We start from the raw sequence: 14,313 nt of genomic DNA, 5'->3' as shown, positions 1-14,313 counted from the left end.
TCTGCATAGATCTACATCAAAACCAGCACACAATCAAGTTCAAGCCCACAAACAGAAGCAGTCAATATTCAAGCAAAAACTAACAACTGCATGTGTGATAAAAAGCTTGAAATTTTATCTTGATGCAAGTTAAATGTTGTTTAAACATTTTTTTAGGTAAGGTGCACCCAATCAGAATGTTGGCTTTAAATGATGAACGCTCAGGTGGGGAAATGAGAAATTTTTTTCCCCACCCAGAGGGTGCTGGGGTCTGAAACTCACTGCCTGAAAGGTGAAAGGGTAATAGAGGCAGAAACCTTCACCTCATTTAAAGGGTGTCTGAATATGCATCTGAAATCCTGTAATCTCCAGAGCTACGGACCAAGTGTTGGAAAACGGGATTAGGCTGGGTGGCTCATTTTTTGCCCGGCCTCCTTTTGTGCCATAAATTTTTCTACATTTTCTAATATTCTAAATATCTGAAAAGGAGGAATGTGCAGCGATGTGGGGAGAATTCGGGGGAAGTGGCAGTACGTGAATTGCACTTTAGGAGACCCAGCAAGGACATGATGGGCCGAAAGGCCTTCTTTCTGTACTATTACAATTCTATGAACGGCCATCATAGTTTACACTAGAATGACCAAGGAAAAATGGTACAGTAACTAGGAGTTTCGAACTCACCAATGCTTTTGTGTTGTTGTTACATTGCCTGAAACCTACAGAAACATGAAAAAGGCCTCAATGGCTGTTTGAAAGATAGCTGTATGGAAGCTCTCATTGAAAATTCTTGTAAGCAATTTGAAACAACAGGAGCTGAAACCAGAGTGCTTTGCCAGTTGCTTTCAGTACTCTGAATTCATCTCCATCTGACATAGCATCTGATGCCAATAAGGATCTTACACAGGCATCAATGGCTGACTTTAAAGCAGTGAACCTCTAAGTGAGAGTTTCCTGGTGTCAGTGGCAGCAGACACGAGTTCTGAATGCATTTTTGGTGCTGATAAAGGCTTAGCATGTGGATTGCTAACTGATTCACATGCTGATGATACTGCTGCTAGTGCGAGTGATTAAGGATGAGGCTCAAGCAACAGGATCCAGCAAGTGAATGAGGTAAAAGAATCAGCCCCCACAGAGGTTACAGGTTCCAGTGATAGGCGACCAGGTGAGGAACGGCCAATAACTAAGCCAGATGCTCTCTTTCTCTCTTCACCAAACAGAATTGTCAGTTCCGTGGATGGTAGTCCTCTTGGTAGAAAGCAAATGACGCATAATTTGAAGAAAATAACAACTTTGCATTGTACAATTCTGTACTATGTCCATGTTTCAATCACATATTTAAATAGTTACTTTGATGTTTTCAGGTTTTTGAACGTGCCTGTAGTGTTTTGTGTACTAATTTGCACTACTACATAACCCAGATTTGAGTGAAAACAACTTTAAATTCAGAAGATTGGACTGAGAAAATTGCTAGCAACACAGAAATCAAAAATACCCAATCCCTGATTGTAAATCACATTTAAAAGCCAGGCATTTTATCCAGTGTTCTGACTTGCAGCCTTATCTACAAAGCTTCCCTCAAATACATTTTGCACCAACAATTAAACTCAAACCTCACCTTATCCTCACCCTAGCACTAAAATACTGTAATGACCTGTACTCTACATAATAACTCAAGTACAGGTGTAGTGTGTTTTGGTGTGCTGTTTCGTTAAAACTGTTTAAAAAGGCATAAGGAAAGGGCAAGGAGAATATTGATAGCTCTTTCAAACACCTCAAACAGGAGAGATCTGCCGAAGGGCCTCCTTCTGTCTTGTACAATTCCACGGGCAGAATTTTTACCTCGTTGAGCAGGCGCGGCGGGCAGGCCCGGGAGTGGTCGTGAAACTGAACGCCACTCGCGATTTCACGCTGGCTAATTAACGGCCAGCCACTGTGAATCGTGTGCTGGGAGCTTCAGCGTTGCCTGGGTGGAGGGAAGGGTGGGGCAGAGGGCAAGTGCGGGCGTTTGCACATGCGCGTGGGTGTGTGCACTGAAAGCTCCCTGAAGGCACAGAGCTGCCTCAGGGAGCTGAAGAATTTTAAAAATATAAATAAAGACTTTAAAAATGTTAGAAACATGTCCCCGCTCATGTGACTCTGTCACATGAGCAGGGACATGTCATAAATGAGATTTCAACATTTTTATTTTCTTTTTAATTCCTATTGGAAACCTCACCCCACCCATGGATGAAGTTTCATAAAAAATCCAAAGGCCACTTGGCCTTTTTGCCCCCCTGCCAACCGAACGGTTGGACGGGCAGCAAAAAAAAAATCAGATTTAATTAATTGATTAAGGGCCTTAATAGGCCTCTTAATTGTCGGCAGGCACACTGCCACCTCTCTCACGCGCCCGCCAAGTGAAATATTGTAAGAGTGCGCAGCGACGTTGGGATGCTTGCCCGACATCATTGCACGTTATTTTTCTCTTGTTTGGGTCAGGTATGCGCCCGCCCAATGACATAAAAATTCTGCCCCACTACTCTAGCAGTATTAAACCATGTAACATCCAATGCATTCAGTTAAAATAGCTGGATTTAAGTTGACCTATCCATTTGGATCACAACCAGATTACTCTAAATAGGTAAATGTTAGGGTTAGGATAAATCGCACAGGCAGATGAGGCCAGTGCCCAGGATTCCCAACCAAATATGGGGCCCGCCCACAAAACTCACCAAAACAGAAAAGGGTGCAGCATCAGTTGCTTTAAACATATTATTTTTTGCTTTATAATTAATGCAGGGTATAAACATTTTGTGCACCTCCGTCTTTGTGCACCTGTGAGAAAAAGTTTTGTGCTGGAAAGGGGGTGGGGAGAAGAGAGGAGGGGCACCAAATGTTCCTGGTGCCCATGGCCTCATGAATTCCTAATCCTGCTTGGTTAAACCAAAAAGTCAACAAAATGTTGTAAATTTCAGATATAAGGCCAAAGAAACCAGAATGATAAGACTGCCTTTACTTCCCCCTTTTCTTTTTACTTCTGGATATCATGCACACCAATCTTAAGCATCAAATCACAACTGAGGGCAAAAAAACCCCAGATAATTTCTTGTTCATTTCTTTAAATTTTGATAGCCTGGACCCTTCAATCAGCAACAGGGGTCCATTTCCAATTGACATCACCAATGTAACTATGAAAACAACTTTTCCACAGGGAGTAAAAGGAGACCGGAGTAAGTGCAGTGCCACCTTAGCAATTAAACACCATACTCAAGATCTCAAGAGTGCCAATGATTATCACCACAGGAGATCAGCTAGTTTTACAAAGAACAGCTACCATGGAAAAGTGCCATTCTGGTTTTTTTTTACCTTTTCTTGAGTTTCTTTCCTTCCTCTTTGGATGCTGGCAGAATCATGGCCAGATAAGGACCATCAACCTCAAAAAAGATGCTGTTTTCTAAGCGGGTGACATAGGTCAGGGTTGCAGGGTCCACCAGCTCCTGATATTGTTCATTAGTAAATCGCTCCTGTAGCAGAAAAGAGTTAAGGCTTAGCTGCAGCAAAATAAATCTTCCCATTCAGCAATATTAAAATATCCAGTGCACTGAAGGCACAGAATGAGCAATGTAACTAGACAGTACTGACAGATGACACCATTTGGCGTTTGCATTTCTCTCTCCCCAAACACAAACAGTAAGCCTGAACCTCTGGGGCAGGGGGCAGGGCCTGCTTGCCGACGCGTAAAATGACACGTACGGAACCCCCGACGTCATCCCGCCCCATTAAATTTTCAGGAAGGCGGGGGGTGCAGCAGAATCAGCTGCAGGCCCGCCGACCTGTCAATGGCCAATTGAGGCCATTGACAGGATCATTTAACCAATTAAAGGACCTGCCCGTCCAACCTTAAGGTTGACGGGCAGGCCAGGGGCCCTGGTGGCAAATAGAGAGAACATGAAACCTCATCCAGTGGCGGGATGAGGTTTCATGCAGGGTTTTAAAAATTGTAATAAAGTTATTCTGTAAATTATGAACATGTCCCAACTCATGTGACACCGTCACATGAGGGGGACATGTAAGGGAGTTTTTTTTTCTATTTTTAATATTTTTAGAAGTCCAGGCGATCTCCCTGAGGCTGCACTTAGCCTCAGGGAGATGTGCACATGCGTGAAAGAGCGCACTCTTACTTTTAGGGATTCCCCGCCCGCACAGGGAGTGCATAGCGCTTCCCGCCAAACTGGCCCACCCACATAAAATGGCGGCGCAGCTAACTTCGCTGGCGGGGATCGGCTCCACGCCCACCAGAGATTGGGTCGGGCCCATCCGCCCGACAGGCAGAAAATTCTGCCCCTGAAGTTAGAAAATGGCCCTTAAGCAGATCAGAGAAAAGAACTCAATAAAATGTATTTTAATATTTAACTTTGAGGTTGGGGTGCACACCTTTCTAACTCTATATTTCCATCCACACAAACACAATGTAAAAAAAAAATACAGGTAACTGTAGTACAGTGAATGTCCTATTAGTTATATTCTGGAAAGCCTGTTAGTGAAGGATTGTACTGGTGTCAATCTTTACACAGTCTTACATTTATTTACAGAGTTAAACATTACAAGCACACATTTCCTATCTCAACCACACCATAGTTTCAATAACTGTCTCTCTATATGTGCGCAACTGAAACTTCAGCTGATGCCCACTGCCTGCATCCAATTAAATACAATTAACAGTACAATTCAATATTTTCTTGCACTCTCCACCCCAATCCCCACACAACCTATATACTTCAATCATATTTGCAGCAATATTTAAAATGATTCCTGAGCTGGTTTTATCCTTACCTTCACCAGGATATTAAGCATTGCACCAGGGTAAGAGATTGTAATCTTTGGCTTTTTAGGATTGTTTGACTTGATGACAAAGTTCTCTGGGAAAGAATTAGGAATGACACACCAAATACCATCAGTGTCCAGCTCTAAGGGTCGCCTGTTGACAGAAACAAATCTGTTGAGTGCTTTTTGTTTATATTAAACAAGAGTTCCTTCTCATTTTCAGGTATCACAAATACCACACTTTACCATAAAACAAAGCAGGGCACTCTTTCCCTTATAGCACAAAACAGCTACTGACTTTCTCAATGACTAACAGACTGAAGTCAGCAAAGCTCAATCCCTCAGGCACTGCTAAGTGTCACTGTACTCAGATTCAACTTTGGGTTTGGTGCTTCCCCTCCCTTACCCCATTCATATAGGGGGCCAGTTAGCTCAATTGGCTAGATGATTAGCATGTGGTCATCCAAGGAGCCCTGTTGCATTTCCCTTACCCTTCACCCTTGTAATGCATCTGGGCTGTACCTAAAGCACTTCTTCCTTAAAGATTACCAATTGTTTTGTCTTAGTTTTTCCTGTCAGTCTTTGGTTTCATTTTACCCTGGCTAGATCACTTCTCATTGTATTGAACTTAGCCCTCTTCTAATTTAAAAGTTCTATATTAGATTGTTTCTTGCTCTTTTCCATCAGTAATCTAAACCTCATGATACGATGATCAATCTTATCCAAATGCAGCCCTACAGTAATTTCCCAGCAGCAGGTCTAACAATGCTTCCTTCCTAGTTGAGTCGAGAACATACTGATCAAAGAAGTTCTCCTGGACACATTTCAGAAATTCTTCCTCCTCCTTACCCTTTACTTTAACATCATCCCAATCGATATTTGGGCAATATCAATTTTTAGCCCATCCAGTTTATCAACTACCTCCTTTTTCACTAGGACTTTGTATTTGTCTTTACCAAGAAGGAAAATGCTGCTAAAGTACTCATTTAGTAACTCAGTCAAGTCCTCTGCCACCATGCATAAATCTCCTTTTTGGTTTCTAATCTGCCTTACCCCTCCTCCTTTCTTTCCTTCCCTATCTTACCTAAACAACTTGCTATCCAGGAATATTTAATACTCAGTTCTGTCCTTTTTTGTGCTAGGTCTCAGTTATCTCCACATCATCGACTTCTCACTAGGCTATCTGCACCTGCAGTTCTTCTTCAGTTCTCTGCCTGAAGACAAGCCCTTGGTGATTATTTGCCGAACCAGAGCAAAGTGCCATGATTTTTCACTACGGTAGGGTGAGGAGGCAGGCCCTTAGTCTACTTTCGGCGCCCTTTCACCAACCTCGTTTACCACACTCCATGTAATACTCCATGGTCCTTACCTGCACACCTTCAGAAAGTGAATATTACAATACCCCTCAGTACCAATTACTATACCTAGACAGCTGATACATCCCCATTTACTGCACCAGGTGCAGCATCAGGACAGTTGCAGATTAACAGGGACATGTGAAGAAAGGATTCAAGAAACAATTAACAACCATGAACTCTGTATTTCATAACTCCTTACCCAATTTGTTCAATCAACTCTCTGGCCTGCGTGATGATATTAGCTCCAGTGTGACAGACAATCCCAGCCATTTCCATGGAGTACCAACGAGCCCTGTCAGACAGCACAAACAAAAAGGTTATTTCCCCGGATTTTGTGATCATTTTGATTTTGGTGCTAAGTATGATTTCAACGGCAGCAAAGTATCCCCCTCAGTTTAAAAGATAACATGGTCCAGTTTTAAAGCCTCTATAGTTGCTACAAAAGGCAGTTTTTTCAAACTGTTCTATGTGGTCTGACCCTAGTGACTACAAAATGTCTTACACCATTTAGCATAGCATGGGGGGACAGAGTCAATCATGTGCAAGTGTGACAACACTTGCAAATATAAACTGTATGGTAGATAAAACATACAAATCTATATGATGAAAGAAATCATTCAGCAGATATTTTGTTGGTCATTCTCCCAACGTTAAGACCTCATTAGAAAAATTTCTATGGAATATTATTCTATCCAGTTCAAATTTCTTACACTCGATTGGCTAATATGAAAAGGGATCAATTACAAATTTACAAATTGTAACTTGGTCGATTGAAATTTATTTTTAGAAAGGATAATACAAAACAAGTTACTGGAAGTATTTCTTTATAGGTTTTCCATCCATCATTTTTCCTCTTCAACCAATTCCATTGAGTTTAAACAAAACGGCCCAGGACAAATCTTCTACCTCACTGCAATCAGTGGCAGAAACAACTCTTGGAAGGATGACTGGATTTAAACAAGTTATCAGGTGGATATAGGTGTGGCAGGCCAAGAATGACTCAAGATGGGCTGATCCTGAAGAAAAGCTGGTCAGCTTGTTGGAATTGAGCAGAGGACAGGACATTCCAAAAGGAATTTCACTTGTTGTGATTGACATGGATTTCAATGAGAAGGGTCCCAGGCATTTGCAAAAGGCAAAAAACCCTGACCTAATAATTCAAGTTCTATTGACTTTAGCATAGGGCTCCCGGCATAGAGTAGGAGTCTTCAAGAAAATGTTTTCCAGGAATTTACAACATGTTACTGGTAATTTTAAGTAACACTCAGCATTTTATTCAACATTATTTAATGTTATATTGTTTTAGTATATTCTAAATGTAACTTTTACTGGTAAATTTTCAACGAGGAGACATATTCAAGGTGGCAGTTCAAAGCAACTTAAAATATTTGAAGTAATTTGATTTGAGCTATATGCCAATAACTGCAGCAAATTAATGGCCAAATTTAACACTGTCATCATTTACTGGTACTGACTAACCAAATCAAAAACAGTCTGATACATTCAAGTTCAGCTAATTGCATATTTGGTAATTTAACAGGTAAGCCCCCATTTGAGTCAGTTAATCACTAATTCTTGCCCAGATTTGTGAAGATCTGGGATGAAACACCCTTCAAAGTCTTGATGTATCAGAAATTCATCAGACATTCACCAGACACAAGATTAGAGATAGATCTAATTATTTCATTGAGTTGAGTTCCAGGAAATAAAAACAGCAATTGAACTTACTAACAGAAAAAAAATTCCATTTGATCCCTAAGAATAAATTACATTTTCAGCTGCAGTGTTATCACTGCACATTTTAGACATGGAGAAGGAAAAAACAGCCCACATATAGGAACATTTTAGACCTAGCCCAGTTAATGATGTCATGGTCTTACAGCATCATAGAATGGTTACAGGACAGAGAGGCGCTATTCAGCCCATTGTGTCCATGCCACCTCTCTGTAAAGCTACTCAAAGTTAGTCCCACTACCCTAGCCCTGTATTCTTTTCTTTTCACGTAATTATCCAATTCTCTCTTGAAAATCTTAATTTAATGTGGCTCCACCACATTCTCAGGCAATGCTAACCTTTCACATGAACATATAGATTTGGAGCAGGAGTAAGTCATTCGGCCCTCAAGCCTGTTCCACCAGTCAAGAAGATCATGGCTAATCTGATTGTGGCCTCAATGTTACTTTCTTGACTACCCGATACTCTTGGACTCCCTTGTTAGGCAAGAAACTATCTACCTCTGCCTTAAAAATATTCAATGATCAAGTCTCTAACGTTCTCTGGGAAAAAAAAGTTCCACAGACTCTCAACCCTTACAGAAAAAAATTCTCATCTCCATCTTAAATGGGAGAGCTCTTATTTTCAATCTGTGCCCCCTAGTTCTAGTCTCTCCGCATTGTGGACTCTGTTCATTTTTAACATTGACACTGCAGTAGAATTGGCAATCTAATCGAAAATCCAAACTCCACCTGAGTCCTGAGGTACCACAAGCTGATATTTCAGAGCATGGTGCCATAATTATTACTGTTAAAACAAGCTGTAACTACCAGTATTTGTCCATTTGTATTTATTTGGTTACTGACCCTTTGCGCATGACATAGCCATAGAAGGAGTTTAGAATACACTTGTGGGCCAGCTGCAGGGACTCGTACAAGATCTCCATGTTCTTACAACGCTTAATTTCTGTGGCATCTCCACATTCGATGGCAGCAGACAGTTTTTTCTTCCAAACCTAGAAAAAAAGTTAAACAAAAGCCATTATGAAGAAAGTGATCAGCAAAAATCAAAATTTGCACTTACACATCAACTTAACATACATCTCAAAGTGCTTCACATATAATTACTTTTCAGTGTAGTGACCTACAGAGGCAAATGTAGATGGGCCTTAGAAAGATAATACTTCCAACAATGCACCACATCTCAATACTTCATTGGATTATCTGCTCAAGTCCCGGAGCAAGGTTTTTCATTTAAAGATGACAGCAACAAATTGATACTTGCATTAAGAGTATCTCATGAGGGCAAAAATTAAAGACTTAATATAATTAAGATGACCCAAAGAAAATCTGTGAACTTGGTCAAACGTAATTAAGCATTTGTGAGTGGGTAAAAACAAAAGGAAACCCCAAATAAATTTATAAATGGTGAATTCACTCCAGCCATTTTGATAAAAGAATGATATTGAATTACAAGACTTTGATCACAAAGAAAAAGAATTAAGGAAGTGAAAAATCTTGCCTTGTGTGAGCCCTTAAATTCGTACCGCCGGTCACGGAAAGCTCGCACTGTATCTACATAGAAAGAATTTTCACGTTGGCAAATTGTTGTTACTCGCTCCTCAACCTTAGTGACGTGGATTTTCTTGTAAGCTTTGCGGCAATAGTCTGAAATAAATGGAGAGAAGTGCTTTACAGTGAACTGCAGTACAAGTTATAGAAACCGAACAAATTTTTTGAGGAAGGTAAACATGTTTGAGTTCATTGCTATCAAGAATCCATAGGATCAATCAACTACATTTTACCACTGTACAATTTATTGGGCAGAATTTTGGCCTCGTCAGGTGGACTAAGCCGGGAAGCTGACTGCCACTCGAGGTCGGGGCTGGAGAGTGATTTCACGCTGGCGGGCCAATTAAGTGAATTGCGTGCTGCAGCGTTTAGCGCTGCCCGTGTGGGGGGGGAAGGGTGGGAAGGAGGGAGACCGCGAACTTCGCGCATGCAGCAGGTGTGTGCTGGAAAAGCTCCCTGAGACACAGAGCTGCCTCAGGGAGATGAACAGTTTTCAAAATAAAAAATAAAGAATTTTAAGGTATTAAAAAAAGTCCCCCCATGTGATACACGAGCAGGGACATGTTAGCAATTAGAATGAAATTTTTTTTATTTTTTAATGACGGATCGAAACCTCATCCCGCCCGTGAATGAGGTTTCACAGAAAATGCAAAGGCCGCTTGGCCTTTTCGCCTGCCTGCCAACCATAAGGTTGGACGGGCAGCGAAAAATTTAAATCAGTTGGATTGTTAATGGCCTCAATACGCCTTTTAATTGTCAGCAGGCGAGCTGCCAACTCCCGTGCGCATCCACTGACTGAAATATTGCACGAGTGCACAAGGAATTGGGGCGCTCGCCTGACATCATCGCACGTCATTTTACACTCAAGCGGCGCCCACCCGCTCAGCGAAAAATCCTGGCCACTGAGTTGGTGGATTTCAGCCAGAGTCGTTTTTGGAATGCTTTTACCTTAATATAATACTCCTCTCAGTGGCCACAGGCTAAGTCGTGGGAGGAGGTACAACATAAACCAGCAACACTGTTAATGAAAAATTAGTTTTACCTGTCAGTCGCTTCTTTTCATACTTGGCCTGCTCTTCGCGGGATAGCTCGTGGAAAGCTTGTGGCCGTCCATTTGGGAAAGCAGGAGGGAACTTCTCAGATTCAAGCTGCTGTTGAATTCGATGATACTCACTGCGTGAGGCTGGCACTACAAAGACAAATCACAAAATTAGCATGTCATTTTAAGAAGCATAATTTACACAGTTAAGCCTGTACCATTTTTAAAAACAATTGTATGGGGAGTGGGCAGGAAAGTGGAGCTGAAGTTGAAGATCAGCCATGATAGTATTGAATGCTAGAACAGGCTCAATGGGCAGTATGGTCTTACTGCTGCTCCTATCTTTCGTGTTCTTGGAAGATAACGTTGAGGGTGAATTTAAAATCTTTTATAACATCGTGGAGTAATTTTAGTGAGTCTGCACCAACAGGGTATGTCAGATAAAACATGAACAGGGAATAAAGATCCCACTTTTCAAACAGGAGTTAAAGTTGACCTATAATACCTATTAAGTTTCATATGCTTATAGAATAGCTTTCTCTCCAAATGCTTCAACAGCTGCTTCAATAAATCAAGGTTGAGAATGACCAAAGTCAAAAGGTCTAAAAATTGGTGGCCGAAGACAAAAAGGTCTGAAAATATTTTGTGACAAGGAATCATGTCATTATAGCACTTTTTTATGATTTGTAGTGAATGCAAATGCTTTTAGGCCACTGAAAACGGGTGGAATTATTAGACTTCTAGTAGGTAGAAGTATTAGTTTTCCCTTTGTTTACCTTCTATTTCCATCAAGACCAATGCATTTTGTATCAAATCACCAAAGTATCCTTAGCATTTCAGCATTCAATGCAGTTAGTGCACGTATTACGGGATGAAGTCTGTACTAACATCAGAATATGACCTTGCCAGGTTACATACATGTGAAGGGAACCAAAGAGCCATGGTCATGTTTCGCAAACTATTTTCCAATGTGACCCTATTTTAATGCACCACCACCTTCTCAAGTGCAATGAAGGATAGCGACAAAGGCTGGCCTTGCCAGTAATGTCCACATCTCATGAACAAATATACATGAAAAAAACTCTAGAAAATTAATGTGACACCAGATGCCAACAAAAAAACAGCAATAAAGCAACATAGTAACATTTGGTACTGATTATTAAAGTTCAGACATTATAGATCAACATATACTAATACACCATATAAAAATGAATTTTTAAAGTACTTAGTAAAAATGGCGAAAGACTCAGTGAAGCTCCTCTCCCTACACCACACATACACAGCTCTTTCCAACCAGTCTCTTCCCCACACATTGACTCATGCCCTCTCACTCATCCCCACTGACATACACCCTCCCTCACTCAAGCCCTCCCTCCCCACTCACATCCCACCTCCTTCTCCAGCCTCCCCCATATCTGGATTTCTCCACCTTGCCTGGGTGTAGGAGAGCTGGAGTAAAGAAAAGCAGCCGCCAGGGTCAAACCCCAGATCCCAGTCTTGTTCTTCCTGTTATGAGACAGCTTTTTGGTAAAGCTGGGTTATTAAAAAATCCCAGAGGGAAACTTAAAACAACTGTCATAACCTATATTTTTAATGGTATGTTTGAGATGCAGCTCTAAATTCAGGAATTAGACCACCAGTTCTCGAGGGGTTTTATATTAAAAAACTGAAACATTTTATTAATTTACACAAGTTAAATACATATACATGTCTACAAATTACTACTATCATAATTTATAATTAATTCCTAAATTAATCTCCATTAAGGCAACCCATAGATTTAACCAGACACCAGGCAAAGCATTTTCACCTTACAAATTCAAAATGAGGTTCCTTTCACTTTAATTCCTGTGGAGACAGTTGTAGGCTGACAGCTACTTTGATCTTACATTGCCTCTGCTCTGCACACACAAAAACTGCTGAAGTTATACCTAGCACAGCTCATTGAATGTAAATTCTCATTGTATAACCAGCCTCTTCTAACAATAAAACCCCTTTTATAGTACCAATTTTATAAATATAAACATATTGCTTGGTCTCTGCTCGCTAGGTGCCAGATTTCACCCCAATTCTCGAATGTTCTAGTCAAAAAATGCAAATGCACTCTCTTACATCACAAAACTAGTACACATCAAAGCACCCAGACTAGCTGGCTTTAATCCAATTAAGACACACCCACAGACTAAACCTCTATTTTAAGAGAAAAATATTTTTCAATAATATTATATGCATTAATAGCTTCATGACATTCCACCCCACCACCCCCATCCCCTGGTCCCGCTCTCGGTTCCCCACCCCGCTCTTGACCGCAAGCCCCGGTCCCACACTCAGTCCACCCCCCATGGAGTCAACCCAGTCCAGCTGCATTGACTTCTGCAGCAGAGATGGCACCAGGTGAGTGATCCAAAGTGTTCTGCAGGCTACACGTGGGAGCAACAACCACTGGGGGCAAGACCTCCGCATCTCCCAATCACAGAAAGTCAGTCAGAGTGGCGGCGGATTCAAGAGAGGAGCTGAGTGATGGCTGCCCTGGGCCAGGTGGAGGGTAAAAAATAATTAAAATGGTGGAATTTAGTTTTCCAAAATTCAGAATTATGCCAAATGGCGGAAATTTCTCATCCCCCGAATAAATGAACTGCGACTCGCCCAGAAGCTGCACCTATTCTTGGAGATGTAGGCATGGAAAGCAGAGATAAAAATGGAAGGCTGAGGGATAAAAAAAGGAAAGGCGCAGGAAGTAGGAATGCGTCAGTTTTAAGGAGTTGCTTCCAATGGCACGATTGAATGGGTAAAAAGAATAAGCCATGGTGCAAAAGGAAACCTGGTGCGTACAGAAACAAACGACTAGACAGGTTTGCTGAAGTAGAGCAGGACAAAGCCATGGAAGGATTTGAAGGAGAGGGTGAACATCAAAAATAGTGGACACAAGGAGCCAGTAGAGCTAAGCAAAGACAGAAGTCACATGGAAGCACAGCATTTGGAATGTCTTCTAATGTACAGGGGGTAGACACAAGCCAAAGCTAAATAATAAATATGTACATAAATTTTAGCAGTTAAAGGAAGAAGTAGTACTGAGGCATGCAAAGTCATGGAAGCAAAAGCAATCCAAGCAATGAAGTGAAAGAAAGCCAAGCTTAGGTTCAAGCAATACACAAAGGTTCTGCACGTATATGCTTGGTTGGGTGGTGGGGTGGGGGGGAATGATAATAAGGAAAGATCAAAAAGTGAGGTGACCTCGAGTCACACAATAGTGCCTTCCACGTAACTACACTTTCTCTAAAGCATAAGAGTCAATTTCCTGTCCATCTTGCTAAGTACTTGGCTGTAATGAGACGTTAACTGGTTTTAAGTGCACTACTTGCTAAGACTCTACATTTCACAATTCCTCAACTACAAAAGTTTTTTTTGGATAAACGGAGCAAGTTTCTGCAGTTCGTGAGATAGGTGGTGGAGGAGGTTAAAATACCATGCTGATAAAATTGTGGTAAACAGCAAATTCAAACATCAAAATTTGGATTTAAATCTTACCCAGACAAAAATATGATCTTACCCTAATCAGGGATTGTTTCTGTGTCACTGTCCTGGCTTCATTTTTCTTTATAAAAAGATAGTGAGTCTCACTGAAAACAAACAGGGTCTGCACTCCATCAATGGCAAAACAAATCATTGAGGATGAGGTTTATGTTTGTAGAACATCTGTTTTAAATGGGCTTTTCCTTTTTTATTCAACAAATTCCACCAAATAGGACCTTTGAAATTTCAGGTCTGCTGTCGGTATCTTCTCATGTTCAGGGGGGCCTGTCACCTTACAAGTGGCTGAGTGTCTTACTTTCATGGGTGTTGACTCTCA

At 41.1% G+C, this 14,313-nt stretch overlaps 1 protein-coding gene across 1 annotated transcript in view; it reads right to left on the bottom strand.

Moving 5' to 3' along the window:
* The window catches only part of pole (polymerase (DNA directed), epsilon), a 144,691-nt gene that overhangs the window by 92,267 nt on the left and 38,111 nt on the right, over positions 1–14,313 (bottom strand). The window contains exons 19-24 of the mRNA XM_078554304.1: positions 10,467–10,613; positions 9,375–9,520; positions 8,720–8,868; positions 6,340–6,432; positions 4,792–4,936; positions 3,325–3,482 (exon numbers count right to left, since the gene is read on the bottom strand). Coding sequence (XP_078410430.1) covers positions 3,325–3,482; positions 4,792–4,936; positions 6,340–6,432; positions 8,720–8,868; positions 9,375–9,520; positions 10,467–10,613 — 838 coding nt within the window. The remainder of the gene's footprint in view (positions 1–3,324; positions 3,483–4,791; positions 4,937–6,339; positions 6,433–8,719; positions 8,869–9,374; positions 9,521–10,466; positions 10,614–14,313) is intronic.

This window comes from Cetorhinus maximus, chromosome 12, assembly GCF_964194155.1.
Source record: "Cetorhinus maximus chromosome 12, sCetMax3.hap1.1, whole genome shotgun sequence".
NCBI lineage: Eukaryota > Metazoa > Chordata > Chondrichthyes > Lamniformes > Cetorhinidae > Cetorhinus > Cetorhinus maximus.
Note: the sequence above shows the minus strand (reverse complement) of the source record. Positions and strands in the feature narration are given on the sequence as shown.